This window comes from Trachurus japonicus, chromosome 6 (genome assembly GCF_045865225.1).
Source record: "Trachurus japonicus isolate A0001 chromosome 6, Traja_1.0".
NCBI classification, from domain to species: domain Eukaryota; kingdom Metazoa; phylum Chordata; class Actinopteri; order Carangiformes; family Carangidae; genus Trachurus; species Trachurus japonicus.
In genome coordinates, this window is record NC_140912.1 from 22,210,195 (window position 1) to 22,232,245 (window position 22,051).

Below are 22,051 nucleotides of genomic sequence, written 5' to 3' on the forward strand. Positions count from 1 at the left end.
TCCCCCCCCCTGGATTATCATAAGCACCAGTGTTTAGGGAATGTAAGCCATTGATGTTTGTACATAACCATTTGTGCAATAAAAAAGTATCTTTGACAGTAAAAAAAACAAAAAACTGTTTTCGTTTCACGAGGCCTTTTACGTCGCCGTCCTGTAGGTGGCGGTAGCGAAGAAGACCTGCGCCCTCCCCCTCCTCCTCCTCCTCCTCTGTTCCCACCTCTTCCTCCTCCTCCTCTCCAGTGCGGAGAGGGTGTAGTTAGTAGAGGAACTGGTGGATTAACGCCAGGAGAAAATAATATCTTCACCCTTTCACTGCGATCTTAAAATTTACAAACGCGATTTTGCAGCGCACACAACAACATGTCGGCTTGGGCGAAACCGTCTGCAGCCGTCCGCCGGCCGCCGGCCAACCCCAACGGAAGGTAACTAGGCGACCTGTTAGCATAGCTAGCATGCTAGGTAGCACCGCGACGAAAAAAACAAAACAAACAAATACCGCACGGGTTTTTAGCTTTTATCAACCGATATTTATCAGCCTCCCACCTTGCTACCACCTTGCTATAGGAAATATTTGACATGGCTCTTAAAAAAAATTACAATTGTGTTTTGCAGTGCTCAACAACTGCGTCTGTTCCGGAGAGCAGCGCCTTACCCCAGAGAGGAGAGGACCGAGGAGCTGAAGGATGTCCTGGATAGGTATAAAAGCCTCATTGATCAACTAATTGATTAATTTATGATTTCAGCGATTAAATAGTGGACACGATATTGACATATTTATTCTAGAGGGGCACTACAACACGCTTTGGATTTCATAGGCAAGAAAAACAATTAGTAACGTTAGTTGAACTCTTTGTTTTTAATGTACCGTGAGTAAAATGTTAGTCAAACTGATTCTGTAGAAGAAAAACACTAAGAGAGCTACATCATTTTCTGTTTAAAAAAATTTGTTGGTGATATGTTCAATTATGTTGTTTCTACTAGTGCAGATTATATTTTTTTAATCGATCTTAGTATTGGATAAAATAAACACCAGGCTATATAACATAGCTTCCAAACTTTTGGTACTTTTTTGCAGGAGTCTCTTTGTAATATGTGCTCGTTGCAGTAGTTGGTAATAAGGCAATTCATATTTGAATGCTGTAGCACTGCAAATGTTCTGCAATATTTGAAGGGAAAAATATATCAATGAAATGTTTGTGATAGTGAAACCATTGTGTGTACATGATGCCATGAGAGTGCAACAGTAAAAATGATTAATTTCTGAAATTAGGCTTTTTGATGCATGCCTTGCTGTTGGTTTTAACCACAGTCCATGGTTTTAACTATCACCTGTCTGGACATGGAGTAATAATCTCAGGAACTCTGTTTTCAAGTCATCACTTTGATTGACTGAGTGAAAGTATAGGCAGACTAATTTCATTTCATTTCAATGTAGCATTAAAGATGCCCCTGTTTCACCATTTTTCTTTCAGTTATGAAGAACTAGATCAAATGCAAAACTTCAGTGGAAGTGTAAAGTATGAAGCCTACAGCCATCAGCCAAATGGTGAGATGCTTTCTTTATATAACAAAGTAAAAAACACACAAGTTTTTTTCACATTGAATGATTTTTTTTCCCTTTGCAGTTATTGCAAAGCCCGAGAGCTCCACTCCGGCAGACAGACGTAAAGCCCTGTATCAGAAGTTTTACAGACAGGTGCAGGAGGAACGGAAGCCGGCCGACTGCGTGGTCCTCTCTGTCACCAACGAGTGCCTGTGAGTACTATATACATTTTGAAAGCACTTAATGTGGAGATGTGGGTGATTTTTACATGCAGGCTTTGATAGTTTACACCAGGCTGCCAGTCGGTATGATTAATGGATTTCATTTAATTGTCAGCCAAAAACTAGCTCTTTTTTTTTTTTTTTTTAAGTGCAAGCATTTGTGGATATTCTATTGAGATTTGGCTTTAGTGACTCATCCTCTGGTTTTACTGGTGTTTGTGATGGATACAACCTTCAAGACCTACTTGAAGCAAGCGTTGTCTTGAATTTATGAAGTCCATATTTTAGACTAGGCTTAAGGACATCAACATTTGATACATTTGTGTTGGTAACTCAAGGAACTCCTGTGAATGTCAATTACACGACTAAAATAAACATTATAGATCATTTCTGGCACTAAGTTCATATAATACTCTTTTAAAAATGAACATACTGACTTTACTCACCCCTTGTGCATAAAACTCTCTTCCCAATGAATTTAAGTTATCATGTCTCACTTAACAGTGATGCATTTGATACATTTATTTATTCCACAAATAGTAATTCACTCTTCTGACTGCCAGTCTGATTTCATTGTTGGGTTAAGAGCTTTGTTTGTGTTTGTCTTGTGTATATATATTGTATAACATATTAACACATTACTGATTTTTGTCTTTTCATGGGCAATAAGGAATGTATACAATAGTGTAGCGATTATTTCATTTTGAGACCTATGCTGCAGTAAAGAGCTAGCAAACCTGGCAAAGCTCAGCCATTAGTTATCTATACAATATAAAAATATATTGTATGTAATGAATTAATCAGTTTCTCAGCAGTTTTGGACTTGTTAGATGGTGGTTTTGTACGTTTGATAGCAGTACTCAGCGACTTTTTACATTTGCAAATTTTACAGGGTAAATCATCATCAGTCATGATGAAAAAGAAATGTCGGGACAGTTTGTCCTTTTTAAACGGGTTTATAAGTTTGCTTTCTATGTTGTCTTTAATGATTATGTCTGTCCCATTCATTTTGGTTTGTGATCACCAACAAAGTGCCTGTTTCTTTCCTTACCCTGGCCATTCTTCTTCAATATTTCAAAATCTACTTTCAGTGTGTGTATTTTGTTCCTGTTGCACCCAAACTCCTATCACCTTCTATTCCCAGGAGCATGTTTTGTTGTATATTTTGGAAGTTCTGCAAATATAAGATCCAACTTTCTTCTTTCTTTCTTTTTTAAAGATATTTTTACCTTTATTTGATAGGAAACTGTAGAGAGACAGGAAAACAGGGCGAGAGACTGGGGAAATGACGGGCGTAAAGGATCTTCTCGGTCGGGAGTCATATTAGCTGATCCAAATTTCAACCACTTTATTTAATATAGATTTTCAGTACTGCATCAAACATGCATATTTAAAGAGACACATTTTTGTCTTCCTTTTTTTTCTCACACAAAAAGAATTGAACATAAAGAGCTGTATATTGGTGTGCTGTTAACAGAGGCACTTTTGTAACTCCTCTAAAGTGTAACCCTAGATACACATTTTGTTAATCACTGTCCATGACTATGCGTTTGTCATCAATTTTTGCACATTCATATTTTGTAATCTTAACGGCCTTGTAATGTATAAACTGATATGTCTCTAACAGTAACACACACATTCACACCTATGTGTCAATCTTTTCAAAGTCCTAGAATACAGTCCCCCATTGAAATGTCATCACACAACATTCATTCATTTTCACTGCACATCTCAAATGCTACTTAAATCACATATTCTCACAAAAACAAGTTTATTTCATGAAAAGCTCCTACTGTTACATAACACGCTACACACGCAAGTCAAATAGTCTTTATCTTATGATTTAAAAAAACACTCAGTGTTGCTTTTGCCTCAGCTTCGGAAGTGGAGGCCACACATAGCTGGTGAATTAACAGCTATAACTGAATCTGCCCTCACCCCATTACACAAAGCCTATTCTGTAAAGCTAACACTGCTGCAAATAAGGTACAAAGTAGTTGTGGTCAAAGTGCATAAAGTATTTACACTCACTACACAATGTGGTATCAAAGAAGTAATTCATGCACAAGATAATCGTACACAGATGGCACCTGTGAAGTTGTGCCACTTGTGGCAGCTGTGTCTGCACATTACTGTGACACAGTTGGAGCAGCTAACTTATGAGCCACCTAACTTTGGGGTGGAAAAAGCACCAAACAAAAACAAATCGACTGAATTCATGAGAGTCAGAGTATTCTCATTATACCTTTTTTAAGGGACAATATACAGCGATGTTAATGAGCTGTATTTACAGGGATTGTAAATCCAAAAATTTGCTGTAAATTCAAAATGTACAACGAACAAGTATTAAAGGTAGTACAAGATTAAATGCACATTTCAGATTGTATTATGAAAACTTCTTTTGAATAGTAAACACTGTTTCACCCTTGAAATCCAGCAGTGATCCAGTTTCATTATATTTATAGAGAATTCACAAGCCACTCTACAAAAACATAAACCCCTTACTGGAGTCATTTGTGTGGCTGGGTTAATCAATGCCAGTCACTTTAAACTACACTTTCTTAGATTGGCTGCTAACAAATAGCACCGACACATTAAATTTACATCTACTGGGGTGTAAAAAAAAAAAAACTTGTGTAAGTGTCACTTAAAGTTACATTTGTTCTACACACACCACTAATGAAATGATGACTCATTGTTACATTTTGTTGGTAAAACACATTTTAAATAAAGACATAACTCTGTTCTTCTCAAAGACATGATTTGGGGTTCTTCACGTGCCAGTTGAGCCAGGTAATATAGAAATGTCAAGTTAACAAAGTGTTTCTCTTCCTCTCAAAGGGATTACCCCAAATCGCTAAGCCAGTGCTTGCAGGAGCGTGGCCTGTCAGTGGAAATGCTCTACCTTCAGTTGGAATCAGGCCTCACCCGGGCCCTGCAGGATGTCCGAGCGGACGGCTCCCCGTTATGTATTCTCGTGGAGCAGACAAACATAGCTCTGTCCTCCTGCACTGTTATCATATTCTCAGAATCCCTCAAAAGTAAGTTCGTACCCCTCGTATTCCTCCAATATACCCAGACCACCTCAGTTACAACCCTCTATCCGTCTTCTAGGCTCAGTTCAACGGGCTAATGTAGTTTAACTTTTATGTTTTATTGTACATCATCTCTGAACACAAAATCTGTCACAGATTTTGTGGAACTCCATATAAAAACAGGATATACTATTAAACCACAAACGTATATAGTTCCAAAGCTGCAAACCTGCATTTAACTGTCGTGACACAGTCTCTGTGTCTAAAGCATATACGTTTTCAAAAAGTCATCCTATTCAATCAAATCTACATAATAATCATTGACATGTTCACATATTTCCACTCAAATATGTGCATTAGTGTGTGAATCTTTGCAGACGATCCACTTACGTATATCCAATTACATACAAATAAACTGATATAAGTTTAAAAGTTGCAAAGTATGTATGTCCAAGGAAAACTATGCTATATTACAATTTTTTCCATTTTCTTTGTGAGGATCAGCAGTTAAACGGTCAACATTTTAGGTTGTTAACAGTTTAAATTACGAGTCAAACTACTTGCAAGAGGAAGTAAAACTGTTTCCCTGTTGTAAACATCTCTTGTTTACAGAAAGACTTACTATTCAACAAAAATAAAAACTCGGGTTGTAATAATAAAGTGTAATTTCCCTTCAGTTGACTCGGTGTAACACATTTTGAAACAGGTGCTGTGTCTCAATTTGGGTACATTAGTCAGGACACTCCCATGTACTGTGTACACAGTGTGTACTGGCCTAGTATGTTAATCTTGACAGACTAATGTCCCAAGTCAAACACAGTCCTCACCGCACTCACAAGAAATGATGAACATGTGACCTTGCACCAACTTTAAGTAGACTACTAATGTGGCTACACAGTACTTGCACTTAAAAAAAGGTAGTGTGTCTGGAAGTACGTGAATTGAGACACAGCAAGTTATAAGGTCAGTATCCTCTGCAAGTTAAGGATGCTGAGCTTTTCTTCCCAACCACAGTCATTTCTCAATAACTGATGATTTGTTTTTATCACACTCCATGCACAAACAAATCTGCATAATACAAATAAAATATATTGAATATATGAAAAAAGAACATCACAACTGTAAAAAGTGATGTAATTATGATATCTTTTGTGTAACTCACAACAACAAAAATCAAAAGATGAAAATGATAAATATATTTTATTTTCTAGTCCACACACCCAAAATATCAATCAGTACTTGTCCTAAAACAAATATAATATAGGAATTATTTATTGTAGATGACTTCAATACACAGATAATGTAAAGTAGTATTGTTCCTTTCTGAATCCTCATTTAAATGTCCAGAAATGTAATACATGTAAATTTGTACACAACTTGCATGCCCCTCACCATGCCGCCACCCACTCCCTCCTAGTATAAACCACAATATGCATTCAAAAGTCCTACCTACCAAAGAACAAAATTCCAATCCCAACATTATATAAAACAAGAAGCGTCTCAGTTTGACCTGAGCATCGTGTTAAGGAGTCCACAAACTTTGCAGGAATATCTACGGATATTGTCTTGTCTTATTTCACCTCTTTGTCCCACTTCAGTTCCCTGACACCTCACCATTAACCCTCCCATTTCCCTCCCAGTCCATCGCAACATGCCCAAAGACCAGGCCATGGACTTTGTTGCGGCCGAGTACAGTCTCGGGCTGGTCAAAGAGCGGCCCCTGAGGGACCCTGCAGACATAGCAGCACAGGCGTCGCAGCTGCTGGATGACTTTCTGGATCGAGAGAAGATCGAGCGCCACACTGTTCCCTCTGAAACACGGCAGCTCCTGACGCTGTTGGCAGACGGGGTGCATCTTTACCCCGAGGAGCTGGAAACCGTCTCGGAGTACGTCCGTTCCCGGCAGGAGCACATACAACGTGAGACCCTGATTACACTGCAGTTCTACTGATTATTACACCCGTTAACCTGTTATCTTCTCCTGTTCTGGCTCTGTGGGTCATGTCTTCCTCGCTTATTGTGGTTCTTTCATTTTTCTGTCTTTCTCTCTCCCCCAGTTTCCCACACTGAGGGGGAGAGAGGGAATATGTTACCTCCAGGATTGGGAAAACCACCTCCATTGCTCCCCACTCCACCCGGGCCCCCTCAGCCTCAGTCTGCAGCAGGAGGGGGGCCCATGGTGGACCACTCTCCTCCTCCACCTGCACCTCTCCTGCCTTCACCAGGTTGGACTTGATCACCTTCTTAAGATAATTCAGATAATAGTGTTGGAACCACAAACAGCCAAACAACCAAAACAAATTTGGTTATCCATTTAGTTATAAAGGCCAGTTTCGGATCTTTTGGTACTATTTGCATATTGAAGTACAAAAAGCAGCTTTGCAATGATTGTGTCCCCTTTTTCTCATTATTTTTAGGTTCTTATCCCAAAACCAAACCTCCTCCGCTGCTGTCCTTGCACCGGCCCCCTGGTCCATCACTAGGAGCCGCAGCATCACGAGGCCTCCCACCCCCACACAGCCCCTACAGCGGCCCTTCTGGGGGTCGTGGGCCCCTACTGCACCATCCTCATCCGTACCACGCAGGCCCCAGGGGCCCTCATATTCGAGGCGCCCCGCCCACCCTAAAGAGTTCCCGCCCTCCACTTCTTGCTGCTCCAGGTGAGTGTCTCGAAATAAATTATTCTCTCTCTTTTTTTTTTAATAGATGTGTATTGTGTATTTTCTAAGATTATTATTCTACATTTGTAAATAGGTACTATGAATTAAAATAGTACAATGGGCATAAACAATGAAAGTTTTATTTTTTTGTCTTTTTTTCCCTTTTCTCTCTCTTTATCAGGGCCCCCTCTTCCCCGGCCGAGTGGCTCCCGACATTAACAAATAACAGACACACACACACACACAGTTACACATGCAGACTGCCAGCAGTGCCAGCAGTGTACAATTACACCTAACTTTAGAAGAGAAGACTCCTCCTGGCCCCCTGAGTAGGTTCCTCTTTTTTTTTTTAGAAAAAAAAACAAAAAACACCCAAAAAATTATAGTAAGCCACTTTCAGTTGAAATGATTGTAGTAAATGCTATATATTGTGCTATTATTGTGTGAGAGGATGGCACAGACTATTCTCCAATTCTCCTCTGTTCATTTTTTTCTCTTTATGCTGTTCTGCACCTCTCACTCACAGTCATCTCTTAATAAATAATTTTCTGTATGTCCAGTTTGACTCCGTATGTTTGGTGTAGGTCACAGTGACAAAGCTGCACATGAGAAGAAATAACCATTGTTTATCTGAATTCATAAAATAAAACCGCAAAACAACAGGACCGCTGTTTGATATTAAAAGCAACAAAAAGGAAAATGGTATTTTTATGTATATCGTGAATATAACGAGTAGCCTACCTGCTGTACACAGTGTTTCAAGATGGTTCTGATGCTGGTGCATGATGAGGATTTCTTAAGGAATCTCCTGAGGAGAGAATCCCATCAACCAATTAAAGTTTGTCTTTATACGCTGTATTCTTGGCTGCAATTGTATTTTGTTTATATCAAAATTTATTTTTCACATAAGTAGGATTAGATCGATTAAAGCCCCTGTACGGAGCTTTTAACTGGATACGCAAAAGTCTCTGGTTTCTGCTGATGTGTCTCTGTTACCTACAACAGCAAATGAGCCCATCAGTGTGAAGATAGGCTATTTCTAAGTAGTCTAATTCTATACCTCTGGAAGGCATGGTTGGGTCGGACCACTGACGAAACGATACAAATAGATACATTACGCTGCAAAAAAAAAAAAAAAAAAGCAAGTCCCGTCTTCTTTCCGACGTTTCCAAAACAAATCTACACAGCCACACATCTCTCCGCTTTTGTCCACAGGGGCCGCCAAAATCAACACTAAATGAAAAGTCTGTACAGGGGCTTTAAAGGGATAGTAGCATTTTTTAAAAGTGGGGTTGTATGATCTACAAATAGCCCCTAAGTACTTTAATTGCAGTAGAAAAAAACCTCTTTTAGGCCGCGAAAATAGGCCATTTCTTTGGGTCCATTCACAACAATGTATGTTGTAAATCTCTAGGCAGGGCTATGGGCTGGCATTGCTAACGGGAGGAGTGTAGAGAGTCTTGATTGATATCTTTATTTCGATCATGTAAACGACAGTGTAAAAAAAATAAAATAAATAAGATAAAATAATAATATAATAAGTGAACAGAAAAAAAATGTATACACAACATCTCATAAGCAACGCAGTTTACATGAGCGAAAAGGAGTAGGAAGAAGTATAAACTTATCTAATCCTACCCCTATCATTTTAACTATATGTTCTAATTAAACATTTTACACATTACACATTTTAATCCAAATAGTAAGTAAGCAAACACCTTGTGTGAATTATTCAATGTACCTCTGGAGAATCATTTCTTTATGTCTCTTTTTAAACATGATTATACTCGAAATGTTTTTGATTTCAGTACTCAGATTGATTTCAGTACTCAGATTACTGCAGTCTGCTACTGCAATTAAAGTACTTAGGGGCTATTTGTAGATCATACAACCCCACTTTAAAAAAAATGCTACTATCCCTTTAAGGAGTTTTGTAGAATAGTTCTCATTCTGAGTTTGCATGCACAACTTTTGGCAACTTTTATGACAAATCGTCAAACCTTCTAATTTGTTACATTCAACTTCAATTCTTGTCAGTTTTTTATAAACATAGTCGTCATGTATTTCTTCAGAGTGCTTTTCATCTGGAAAAGGAGGACTACATGTTGGCAGTGAAAGTATCTGACATCTTGAGGTTTTGTAACCTTTGTCTTGACCATATTAAAAAAAATCACCATTGTGCGGTGTGGGGGGACTCAGAAGCCAGGAATAAATACGGTTCTTCTGATATATTCTCTGTCAGTAAGTCATGTGCCTTGTTAGGCTCTCTGATTGTTTGAGTTGTGAGGAGATTATCACATTCACACCATGGCTAATTGTAATTCAGGGGAAAAAATCTCACAGGTTTACTCAATAACAAACTATTTAACAAACATTTCCAGCTCTGTGCCGTTGATTAGTTTTCAACATCGTGACTTCTATAATTTACATAATAGCATTTGTGGAGTTCAGATAAGGGCACCAATGCAGATATGTCTTGTATTGTGTATTCAATTGCAAGTTTTTTTCTTCTTCTAGCACTATGACACCATTTTTGTTTTAACCATCAGAGTGTTAAAGATCACTTGAGCAGTCAAGTATGAGATTAAAAGAAAGTAACCTTTTCCTTTTTTGAAGATGATGCTCAAATCGTGTACTGCACCTTTGTGCTGTGGACTAGTGATATTCATGTTCAACAACTAAAGAGCAGGAAAGATACAAAAGCTTGACTATTTCTGAACCATAACAAATAAAGTTGACATTAGGTTAAGTACACACCCGCTGTGAATACTGACTGCACGTGTGTACGTGTATGAGTCACTGAGGAGAGTTAATAGGTTTTGTGGCCCTGGGTATAGACTCAAATGTCCATGTGAAAAATTCAAACAAATTAACATCAGTTTAGTTAGAAAGATTTATTGCAAGTTACATATTCAGTAGCCACGGGCAATTTTCAGTAACTAGCTACAGAACTGAGAACAGCTGATGTTTGTTTTGTGTGTTGTGTATGTAACATCCCTTTACAGCCTTGCAGGCATTTTCAATTTCTTTCTTTTCAGGTTGAACTTGGAAATTATGAGGTCAGTAATTTCAAGTGGCTTACCCTGAGAATGATGACTGTATGACATCCTACTCTCTTAGGTTAATTAAGTGAAAAATACCTACAGTATTTGATGTACCACTGGTGTTTGGGACCTTCAGGTGTCAGAGGTCATGTGGAGCTATTCTGAAGTTATATGAAATCATGAAACTTGGTGAACCAGCAAAAATGACGCTGTATTTTTCTCCTTTTTTAAGTGATTTAACCAAAGTAAAGAGGATCAGAGACACATGAGTTCTGTGCACCCACAGTCCAGCTCTAATCAAGCATGATGAGTACAGAAATAACCGGTGAGGGTGCAGACCGGATTATTCAGGACACCACACTTGTCTTAAACCTTTGTTAATTTATAATCATGTGATGCCAGGTGCTCCTGTTACCGCATGAGGTGGGAAAATAGACTATTGATTCACATTAGTTTAAATTAATTCTAAAAAACAGCTTGATATACATAAGTGGCTGCAGGTTTATGTGCACAAATACACACCAACCAGATTAGTCCCGACCAGGTGCACAAAAAGAAAGCTTGTAGGATGAAGTTCTGTTTTTTAACTGTAGATGGCGACACACACCTTCTCTTTTTCTCCGTAGCCCGTAGGTCAGACCAGGAGGAATTGGAGATGGATCTGACAACTACAGTCCTCTGATGTGACCAAACTTTTCCCTGTCATGTTTTTTCCAAACCTGACTAAACCAGAGACCCACTGGAGTAAAAGAAGTAAAACACACACACTCACACAAAAACTGCCAGAATGTGTAGAGTTGTAGAACTACCTGCAGTACAATGCACACAGAGAGGGTTCACTTTCTACATGTTATAGATACAGGAAAAACACCTCATGGTTGTTAAGTTTACTTTATGAGTTGTGTAATGTTCAGCTGATGAATCTGACTCTTACAACTTAACAGTGAGTGAATTTTTTCTCAAAATTTATAGGAACTAATATCAAATTAACACTTACTTTCTTAGTAACTGTTAAATATCTTAATCAAGATACAAAATGTCATGTAAAATCAAGTAAATAAGAAAACAAATAGGTATAATTAAGTATCTGTAATAACAGGATAATTAAGAAAAGTTTGATTAAAAAAGAAATCAGTAGGCTAAATCAGATTCTGGTGGAACTTGCCAAACCTTGGTAGTTTATATTTGCTTCTTAATTTTAAAGCTAAACTGTTATTATTATTTTCTGTAAAAAAAAAAAAAAGGACGGGGTGGGGGGGGACTAATAACTTCTCATTTGAGAACTGCTGTACAGTCTCTGGCAGGCAAACACACAGAGGGTGAATATGTCTGAGTGTGTCCGGTATTCTCCTCCATGTTGGTGCCTCCTCCTCCTCCTCCTCCTCCTCCTCCTCCTCCTCCTCCTCCTCCTCCTCCTCCTCCTCCTCCTCTCTTCCAGCTGCGACTGCACTGCTGTGAGGAGCCATCAGCTCAGGAAGTAATGGACAACCGTCTCCACTTCATTACACCAGCCCACACACACACACACACACACACACACACACACACACACACACACACACACACACACACACACCCATACATATACTTTGATTGGACACTGTGTGGTATGTGTGAAAGTTGTTTGTGTGCAGAGAAACAGCAACACATACTGTTGGTGTTCAACTATCTTAAACTCATATTAAGTGTCTTTCAGAAGTATTTTTCTTACTTTTACAGGAGTGTCTGCAAGAGCTAATGGCTAAAATGATTAGAGTAGTTGCATGCACGTGCATGTGTGTGTTTTAAGGTAACACAACTGTTGTACCTGTAAATGTACTCATCAGTTTTTCTGTGCCTTTTTTGTATTGTTGACTTTTTCCCCCTAGTCGGCCTGTTTTGTTTTGATGCACCTGTAGCTATATTTTGACCTTAAAGCAGAAGTAAGCGGAATGTTTGTGTTAATATAAGTCTTAAATAGTTATATCTTCCGACAGCAATCACTTATATAGAGTGTTTGGTCTGAAACACGGGTCTGTCAGTCACTCTGCTCTGCTGTAAGCCGAGGAGAAAACTTTCCTTGTATCCTACAACTTTTATCCAATGAGGAGAGAGAATGGCATAAAGGGGCGGTCCTCTCTGTGTGTGCAGCCAAGGGATGCGCGTGAATGTGGTGACGTAGGGACGAAGGCGGGGACTGCTAACTCCATCGGCTGACATGAAGTTAGCCAAAACGACCGGATCGCTTACTTCTGCTTTAACATCTGTAGCCTACTATTTTATTACATTATAGTTTACGCCACTCTGAGGTATGGTGGCGATGTGTCCATGGTGTAGGCCTATCCACACCTTGGTTTCAGCTTTTGTTTGAGTTTTTCCTAACAATTAGCTGTTAGTTTCACTAGCCCATTATGTAAGTGGCAGTACTGAATGATAACAGTAAACAGTAGTAGTTTTAGTAGCCTAATAGTGATACCATGGACTAATGTTTGATAAATGTTGCTAATACTGATAGTCGTGACTATATTGCTGATAGTCGTGACTAGATAGCTCCTGTGACAAGCCGTGCTGTGCTTTTTGTTGTGTTTAAAGGCAACTTTCATTGGGCTACAGCACCTTGCTAATGTCATGGGAGGAAATATCAGTCAATCAAGCTATAAATAGCACCGTTCATACAAATCAAGATGAAATTACCTCAAAGAGCTGTAGCTACAAAATAGACTTTATTTTAGAGAATAATATACACCAATACCAATAACATACGGATAGTTGAAATGATAAAGTTAAGGGAAAAAATGATTAATTTAACGGGTTGATAGCCTAACTAATGAAGAAAAAAACTGAGAATAATAATTAGTGTGAATAGATGGAATAAAAAACAGATAAAGTTTAAAAAAAAACATGGAACAAAAGTAAGTACACTAAAATCACAGACTCAAACTTGCTTGTTGCTTAGAAATTATCGAAGCAAATGTGGGTTTTATCCTATTGATTATTGATTTTTCTTCTGCTGCTCCCTATTTGTGGGCCAAGATCAAGACACAATCTCCATAGGCTACCTACACACAGTTCTGGCAATGAATCACAGGTGTTTATAGGCTACTTCCTTTTTTCCTGTTTAATGATTGTTTTTGACGGGTCCATGCATCCCCTGGTAACTATGGTAACCCTGTGTTTAACATTGCTTGGCTGTGAACTGTGAGTAATTCCCACAGCCACAGTCTGCAGGAGAGCGTAGGCTACTTACAGAAAGTGTGCATAAAGGGCTCCAAACATCTGTGAGAGGCCTCGTGTGCTTCACGGTTTTACTCCGAGACGGTCTGAACCCCTCGTGGACTTAGTCTGTGTGTCCGTGAGGTGTGGACAGTGGGACTTGGGCCTCTGCGTCACCCTCGCTCTTCTCTTCTGTTCCCTGGTGTTTCCATGTGCTTCGGCTGATTTTGTCTCATAGTGTTTGGGTTTTTTCTTCTTTTTCTTTCCCTTTGTGCCAGTCGCTGGAGTTTTCTCCTGGTACCTGCTTCTGCTTATTTGTCTGCCAGCTCAGCCACTCACCTTCATCTACCCGTCTACCTGTAAGCTTATTTTCAGTCACAGTCACTGCTCGACTGAATAAAAGTTACTTTGGAAAACATACTCTCTCCATCCCAAAAAAAAGTCACCACTTGGATTTAACTAAGCTAATAGGTTAGAGTCTCCCATTGGATAATTACTGCATGGATGATTATGTTTCAGTACAACCATGTTGGAAGACACATCCTGTGGTTGTGGAAAATATGTTTATCTGTTTCAGAAGGGTCAAATTATTGGCATACATCAAGCAAATAAAACATCTAAGGAGATTGCTGAAACTAAATTGGGTTAGAACTGTCCAACGCATTATTAAAAACTGGAAGGAGAGTGGGGAACCATCATCTTCAAGGAATAAATGTGGTCTAATCTGACCACAGAGTCCAGACCTGAACCACACTGAGAATCTTTGAAAAGTTAATGCAACTCTGGACAGAAATAAATGTTGTGACATTGCAGAAGCTTATCGAAACGATGTCACAGCAAATGCATGCGGTAATCAAAGCTAAAGGCAGAGTATATTACACTATTACATGCCACCAATGATGACAAACACTAAATAATGCTGGGCAATAATAAGATTATTATTCAGGTTGTAAAAAATACCACCTTAGAAAGAACATATTTTAAAACTTAATCCGGGTTTGCTAATTATAAAAATGCTCACATTTTGAATACACACTCTGACACACACTTTGCTCTTCTCTACCTCCTCATCCTCTCAGCAGCGTTCCCCACCCCTCCCCGATCCCCCATCCCTCCGTCATACCGTCTCCACCCCCTCACCTCTGGAGTTGAGCCATTTATTTTGCATTTGCATTACATCCAAGGCGGGAGTTATTTAGGTGGAAATTGGGTAAATAGGAAACAGTGCAAATATGTGATTAAAACTACACAGTTACACAAAATCCTCCTCTGCAACTCCCACCTGATTCCCCCCCCCTCTGTTACCTATCGTCTCTCCCCCCTCCCCCCCTTCTCCTTGGCCCCCGCCCACCAGCCCAATCTCCTCACCCACTCTCCACTGGATATCAATCAGAATCTATCACTCCACCTACTCCTGCTGCTGTTGTGTCAGAATTCACAGGAACTTCATCAAATGGGAAACTGTTTCATTGTTACATCGGACCCTTACTGTGTGTGTGTGTGTGTGTGTCTCTGTATGCGTGTGTATGTTTATGTGTGTGTGTGTGTGTGTGTGTGTGTGCATGCCAGGCCCACATGATAGAATTAATGGAATGCACACACACCTCCTCACCACCCAGCATCACGTGAAGTCATACACACACATATACTACACACAAGCCAGCACCTTCCCTCCTATTGCTGCCATCTTAGACACACACACACACACACACACACACACACAAACACGTGCATACACACATTAGGGTGTTAATTGTTGTGATAACACCTTCCAATAACAAGGCACTAATTATCAACATGTTTGGCTGTTGGAGTGTGTATCTGGCACTTGTGTATGGATCATGGGGTGAGCGTGTTTGTGTGTGTGCCAGTATGAGGTGTGGCACCAGGGGAAGAAGGTTTGATGATTTTGAAATATGCTGCTGTTGTGTGCGTATGTGTGTGTGTGTGTGTGTGTGTGTGTGTGTGTGGGGTACAGTATACTCTCGTTTATGGGCATTGTGTTGCATCCATTGCATTACAGCGAGACACACAATTAGCAGACAGACAGTTCTCACATGTTTAGCAAATAGCACCGCTCCTTCATTGTAGCCGTCTGAGCCGTGTGTTCTGCCCTGCAGTGCTGCATTTAAAGAAACGTGTTATAACGTCGAAGGCTAACAGAGGTCCAGAAAGACGAATAAAGAGCAATCCAAAGAACTTGTATCTCTGAGACCTTTATGAAACATGTTTTATTAAAGTAGGAGTATTTGACATAGGGACTTAATATTTAATCCATTGTCAGTTAAAAGATAAGTTGAGTTTTTTTTTTGTTCCCCCACATCTATCTTAACGCAATACTCTGACTATTGACAGAGCTCTGGCTAAAAAAAAAGACTGTTAAAAAAGTTTATCCCTCCTTTAATCCCTCCAGTAATATTATAATCCTCTTGACAGAGTTTTTGTTGTCTGATATTTGACAAGTATCCGAAGCAAGTGGAAATGTACAGTAACATAAAGCAAATCTGTTTCAGTCTGAACACAAAATATAGAGCACAAAATTCACAATCATTGTTTAAATGTGGGGATTTTGCAGTCTTGTCAAAACATACTGGTATTGGTAACAATTTCATTATTCTTTTGTTTTCAAGGATTTTTCCATGCCGAACCCAGCTACCAAAAACAATGGCAATGAAACTTGATGCCACCACCAGGATGGGGATACAGGTACCGTTGAGCTAGGACTGATTTCTTCACAGAGAGAGCTGCCCAGTGGAGGCTACTTCAGGGTAGAGGTTGATAACAGTTACTGTGTTACACAGACACATTTTGTTGACTCTAAACTAGGGTTGCAAAGGGGCGGAAAATTTCCAGTAAATTTCCGGAAACTTTCCGGAAACTTTCCATGGGAAGTTAAGCTGGGGAATTTTGGAAATATTCCAAATTGTAAACTTTACACGGGAATTATGGGAATTTATGGGAATTAACTAGAAATTGGGGGTAATTTAAACAAGCTGTATCATATCCAAACATATATATGTAAGTATTTTGTTTTGTCATAAGCAAACATCCGTGCAAAATAATACAATTAAAAGGACTTTATCAAGTTTTAATTCTTGTTTGAACAATCAGTTCTTTTACTGAACCACAAAAACATGAATGTTGAGTAAAATATGTAAAATAGCATAGATATTCAAGTGCACTTGCATTAAATTTGGTTGTTTTAGCCAAGATTATGCTACAATATATTTTCTCCAACTATATTTAAGTTCCCTGTTAAGGGCCAACCTTCAATTTTGTAAATTTCTGATTTATTCCCGTTTATTCTATTCCCATTAATTCCCATATATTCCCGTTAATTCCCATGGAAAGTTTCCAACTTTGAAAATTCCCGGAATTTTGCAACCCTACTCTAAACTAACATACCTGTTTGGGGGCCTTGAGGATTATTATTTCAGAAAAAAATAAAAGAAAGACACAAAAACAAAAACCTACATGCACACATGATGATTGCAAACTCGCACGTCTTTATTAACTACCTACTCCTGCAGCGGGTTGGCACCACTGACGACCGTTCACACACTGTGTCTGCAACACAGCTGAGATCTCAGACTGTCAACAAGAAAACGAGCAGACCAGTTGTTTAAACAGAAGTCAAAATCACTTCACAGGATAAAGAGGCTGGCTGTCTGATGGGTCTGGCTACCTGACAGAGTGCTTGGCGAACTGTTTGGCAGGCTGGTTTTCTGGCTGGTTAGCTGTCTGGCTGCCAGGCTGCTGGGTGTACTGAGTAGGCAGCTGCTTGGTTTCCTGGCTGGCTGACTGTTTTGCTGGCTGACTTAGTGGCCGGCTGGCTACTTGCCTTGTCTGCCTGGCTGGTTGTCTGGCTGACTGTCTGGCTGCGTGCCTGGTTGGCAAGCTGGCAGCCCCAGCTGTGTCCTGAGCCAAGCCCCTATGCCCCACCAGATCTTAATTGGGTTAAGTTTGTCCGCCACAGATAACACTTCCTCTTTCTTCCGAGAGTACGAAAACAAAAAAATGGCCTGGCACTAATGATGCTCTTTAACGGGGCTCTTTTCTGTTTAGGTGGAAATTAGGAGGAAGGGGGTGGGTTCCCTACAGAGGCAGATCGTTGGGGGAAACGTGGCATTGTTAGGAGGCGAGCACTCAATGAGAAAAGGAGAATATGAAGAAAAAAGGGAACGAAAGAAAAGTCGATTTGGTTTGCGTTCAAGTGTTGTCACATTGCCACTGTTTCTTTTTAACAACCCCACATGACTGAAGCAGGCACAACCCTGAGAGAGGGAGACACACAGGAATACAGACGTGTCATTGTATGTATGTGTGTGTGTGTGTGTGCAATTACACACACACACACACACATACACACACTTTCACACTTTTTTGTTCAAAGCAACCATAAAGAAATGGTTCTATAATTCCTTTGGCTGAACCCAGAAATTCATCAGACTTATTTGATGAACAATAATAACCGAGAAACAAAGAGCATACGCATATTTCATACATTTTTTAACGATTTCTTTAAAAATTAGCTCCTATGATTCGAGTGCCTCAATCATAGGAACTATTTTTTAGATTTATTTTTCAAAACCTTGGCAATAAAACGGCAAAAATCTGAGAAGTGAATCTTAAAGTAGCTGAGACATTACAGCTCACTCGTCATCTTCTCCTGCAGAATTTAACTGAAAAACAGTCACAGTGAGCCGTCAAACGCACTGAGCTCAGGCCCATGCTCTAATTAGATTTGTTAACAGTGAAGTAAAGTGAAATCAGATTTGGTAACAAAATTGAAATTATTCTCACTTTTATTGAGTTAGTTGAAAAAAAAACGATCCTTTATTAATTCCCTAGATTGTCGAAGAAGCCATCTACAACACCAGCATTACCACAGCTCAGTTATTTCTTACTGGCAACAATCTGGATCTATATGAGATTCATCATCATGTGTCATCATCATAATGACACCAACAATAGCAACAACGATTGAAGCAGTGATCATCCTCAAAGTCAAATCAGTGTCTTCATCAGAAACATCCTAATCACCATAAGCATCATCATTGTCATCATCACCATCATCATTACCACCAGATTTTGTTTCTTTAGAGACTTCAGACAGCTGGGATCCTGTAGCAACCACTCTCTCTCTCTCTCTCTCTGTTGCTCTCACACACACACATAATCGCACACACTGATACCTCCACAAAGACCTTGCGGATGGCAGGTGAGACTGTGTGCGGAATAACAGGCTTAACAAACGCTCAAAACAAATATTAAAAATAATGTTGATCTTCTCCCTGTGTCTCCATGCTGAATATTTATTAATAACTAACCGCAGGCTAAATGTTCTCCCTTGTTCTCACTTACCGATGCAGCCTACACACACACACACACACATACACACACATGCACACACATACACACTCACCCCACATGCTACCTCCCTGTGTGAGCATACAAAATCTCTGGTTGTGCCCTATGCATCCACAAATACTTTCAAATCCAAATTCACATAAGTTTGGGGTGGTAATGCAGAGCAACGGCATACCTTGTGTGCATATCGACAGCACTCTCAAACACACACACAACTACATTCATTCAAACACATTCCACACACACACACACATGTGCAATTTACATTTGTGCATCCAGCCCATAATAATTGGAGACAAAAGAATGTAGCTCTGCAGTATTTAATTCAGTTATGTCTAATTATCCCATGTAAAAATAGCTGATATCTAGGGCAAAAGCAACGAGATGGAACATTGTTGTCTGCAGAGGGAAGACCTAGTGGAGCTGGCGAGAGTTCAACACAGCAGAGGACATGGAGAGAGAGATGGGGAGGGAGGAACGGAGAGAATGATAAAGGAAGATGCGGAGAGAGTGTGCTTTAGGCTACATAAATATAACATGAACTCTATCCACTAGTGGCAGGCAGGCAAGCAGCACAATGGACCAAGTGCTTTGTGAGGGCGTGGAGAATACACTGTGCTACCTCCTCACCTCAGGATTTTCAGGCTTTGATACCAGGCAGCTACAGTAGATGGAGATGGAGTGTTTGTGTTTATGTGTGTGTGTGTGAGAGGACGAAAGACAAAAGAATGAACTGGCAGTGAGCTCTCAGCGGTGTGTGACCCTGACTCTGCACTCAGCAGACCAGTGGGTCTAATGTTTGCTGAGGACGCGTCACACACTCTCTGTGTTTTATGTGGCGTCACCTCACCGGTCACGTGATGCTGCTGCTGCTGTCATCGGTCACATTTCACTATCCGGTCCTTCCAGTTGGTTTCATGGGTGTACATCTGTTCGTTTCAAAGCGTGCTGTGAGATGTCTTATTGCAATGGGCCTGATGTCACATGCACAGTCTAAGCCCCATTAATTTTGCTCAATCTTTCCCCCCTGTCAGCTATTTCTCACTTCCCTCAGGCACATTCATTCTTCTACCATTCTCCACCCGTGCACCAGATGCCCTTGGGCTTTCCTACCTGTCCCAGTCTCCTGACCTTCCCTGCCCACTCGCACACCTGTTCCCATTTCCCATTAGCCCTGTCGGCTATTTTGGCTCATTTCCACATTGTCCTCTGCCAGATCGTCTGTGTTGCTTCTGCTTTACGCTTGTCATAATATTCATGCCAGCCTGCCCGTAACCTGTTCTTGGTCTTGTTCGTTTTGCCTGTTCAAGTCACCTGACCTGTGTTTTTAATGGCCTGTTGTTAATTCATCTTGACTCATTTGCCTGAAGCTTATTGTCCTCTGCTTCCATCAAAAGCACATGAGTGAACCCGCCCACTTGAGTGTCTACATTTGTCACCAGTCTGTCATAAGTTGGTTCCCATTCCCATTGGTTCCTTGAGTTTGCCCAAGAAGTATCATTCCACAGGTGAAAGTTTTGTGCTAGCCCTTCTCCAGCCTCTGTTCCTCTTGAGCCTGTTGTTCAAGCTCACTCTGCATCTTTGTGTTTTGATTTGCACACTTCCCTGCGGCTGTGTTTCCAGGGACCTTCCTTCCACCTTTTTGGAGCAACCTAGCTGTTCACAAACTTGCTCTCTTCTTGGTTCTGGGCCTGCTAACTTCCAGCCTGTTTCCCAGTCAGCAAGCCACCATGGATGTATCCAAGTTGGCTAGTGTCCAACCTGCTCCCCAGTCAGCTAGCCTCAGACCTGCTTGCCTCCAAACTGCTTCTCCTGAAGCCAATGTTGGGCCTGCTAACGTCCAACCAGTATCTGAATCAATGAGTCGCCTGCCTGCTGTTCTATCTGTCCTCCTGTCTCATCTGAAGGTGCTTCTGGGCTCCTGTCTTTTCATGTTCCTGCCCAAACTGAGATGTCTGATTCCAGTTACACAGCTTTGTTTATCACTACTAAATGTGTGCTACCCGGTGATTTGAGAGGGACCTACATGTCAGTGTTGAGGGTGCAACACCTGGATGGTTAAAGACTGAGGCTTGGAACTGACATAAAAACTCACAATGTGGTGATTTCTGAAGGCAAAGGAACTGAAGAAGTTTAGATATTGCCCACAGTATTTCTGATCCATCCCTGCAGAAGAAGGGTTGCTCAGTGGCTGTTGGTACTGGATCTGCCCTCTCAGTAACTTCACATGAACTCTGTACTTCCTGATGTATGTGTAATATCTTCCCTGTTGTGTATTTGATTGTTTCCCTTCCTGCCTTGGTCTAGGTTTTACACTTTTGTGAATTCCCTTGCTGGTTATTGCCTCTGCTTATGGACTTTGGATTCCTTGCCCACCAGAAATTGGATTGTTTCTCCATCAAAGTAAGACTTTTGTCTTTTCATTGTTAAATAAATATCACTGTTGACTAAACTCTTCCAGCTTTACCTCCTAGTGCTCGTTTCCCAGCTACATTTTGTTCCGCTTGCTCCCATCCTGCATCCAATCCAGTTCTGCGGTCTGCCTCCCAGTCGGTAACTCCCGGTTTATTGCATTCAGGTATTTTAATTACCATTATCCAACTAAATGTTCCCAATGTGGATCCTTAGATTACCCTTAGTCACCTGGGCAAAGCACATACATACAGCTTTCTTTTGGGAATACTAAGGCAGGTATGGAGCATAACCAAACTGTGTTTGCATCCTCACCTTTGCATATGTATGTTCATATAAAGATATTCTAACTCATGCCAATCAGAGAACCAGGGTTATTTATATAACCTGCTGATAACCTGCTGATAATCAGGTTTGCATGAATGAAGAGAACTGGATTTCTTAAGTGTGTAGGCTCTTTAACTAAAGCTTACCCAAAAGATAACAAACTCTGTCAACATTAAAGAAGTTGCATAAAAATAATTGAATTGTGTAAGTTCTGTAAATGCTCTAGTGATGACACCTAAATATTTCT

At 40.2% G+C, this 22,051-nt stretch overlaps 1 protein-coding gene across 1 annotated transcript; it reads left to right on the forward strand.

Annotated features, from left to right (window-relative positions):
* The first annotated feature begins 203 nt into the window (after positions 1–203).
* LOC146986162 (nuclear receptor coactivator 5) lies at positions 204–8,317 on the forward strand. Its single transcript, XM_085779857.1, has 9 exons — positions 204–422; positions 613–696; positions 1,473–1,546; positions 1,626–1,755; positions 4,606–4,805; positions 6,440–6,718; positions 6,857–7,024; positions 7,217–7,459; positions 7,641–8,317. The coding sequence occupies exons 1-9, from the start codon at positions 361–363 to the stop codon at positions 7,676–7,678; spliced, it is 1,278 nt and encodes a 425-aa protein (XP_085635983.1). The 5' UTR covers positions 204–360; the 3' UTR covers positions 7,679–8,317.
* Positions 8,318–22,051: the final 13,734 nt, after the last annotated feature.

Coding starts and splice junctions, on each gene's coding strand:
- LOC146986162 (XM_085779857.1), top strand. CDS start 361: ATGTCGGCTTGGGCGAAACCGTCTGCAGCCGTCCGCCGGCCGCCGGCC. Junction 697..1,472: donor CTGAAGGATGTCCTGGATAG/GTATAAAAGCCT, acceptor TTTTTCTTTCAG/TTATGAAGAACTAGATCAAA. Junction 6,719..6,856: donor CCGGCAGGAGCACATACAAC/GTGAGACCCTGA, acceptor TCTCTCCCCCAG/TTTCCCACACTGAGGGGGAG.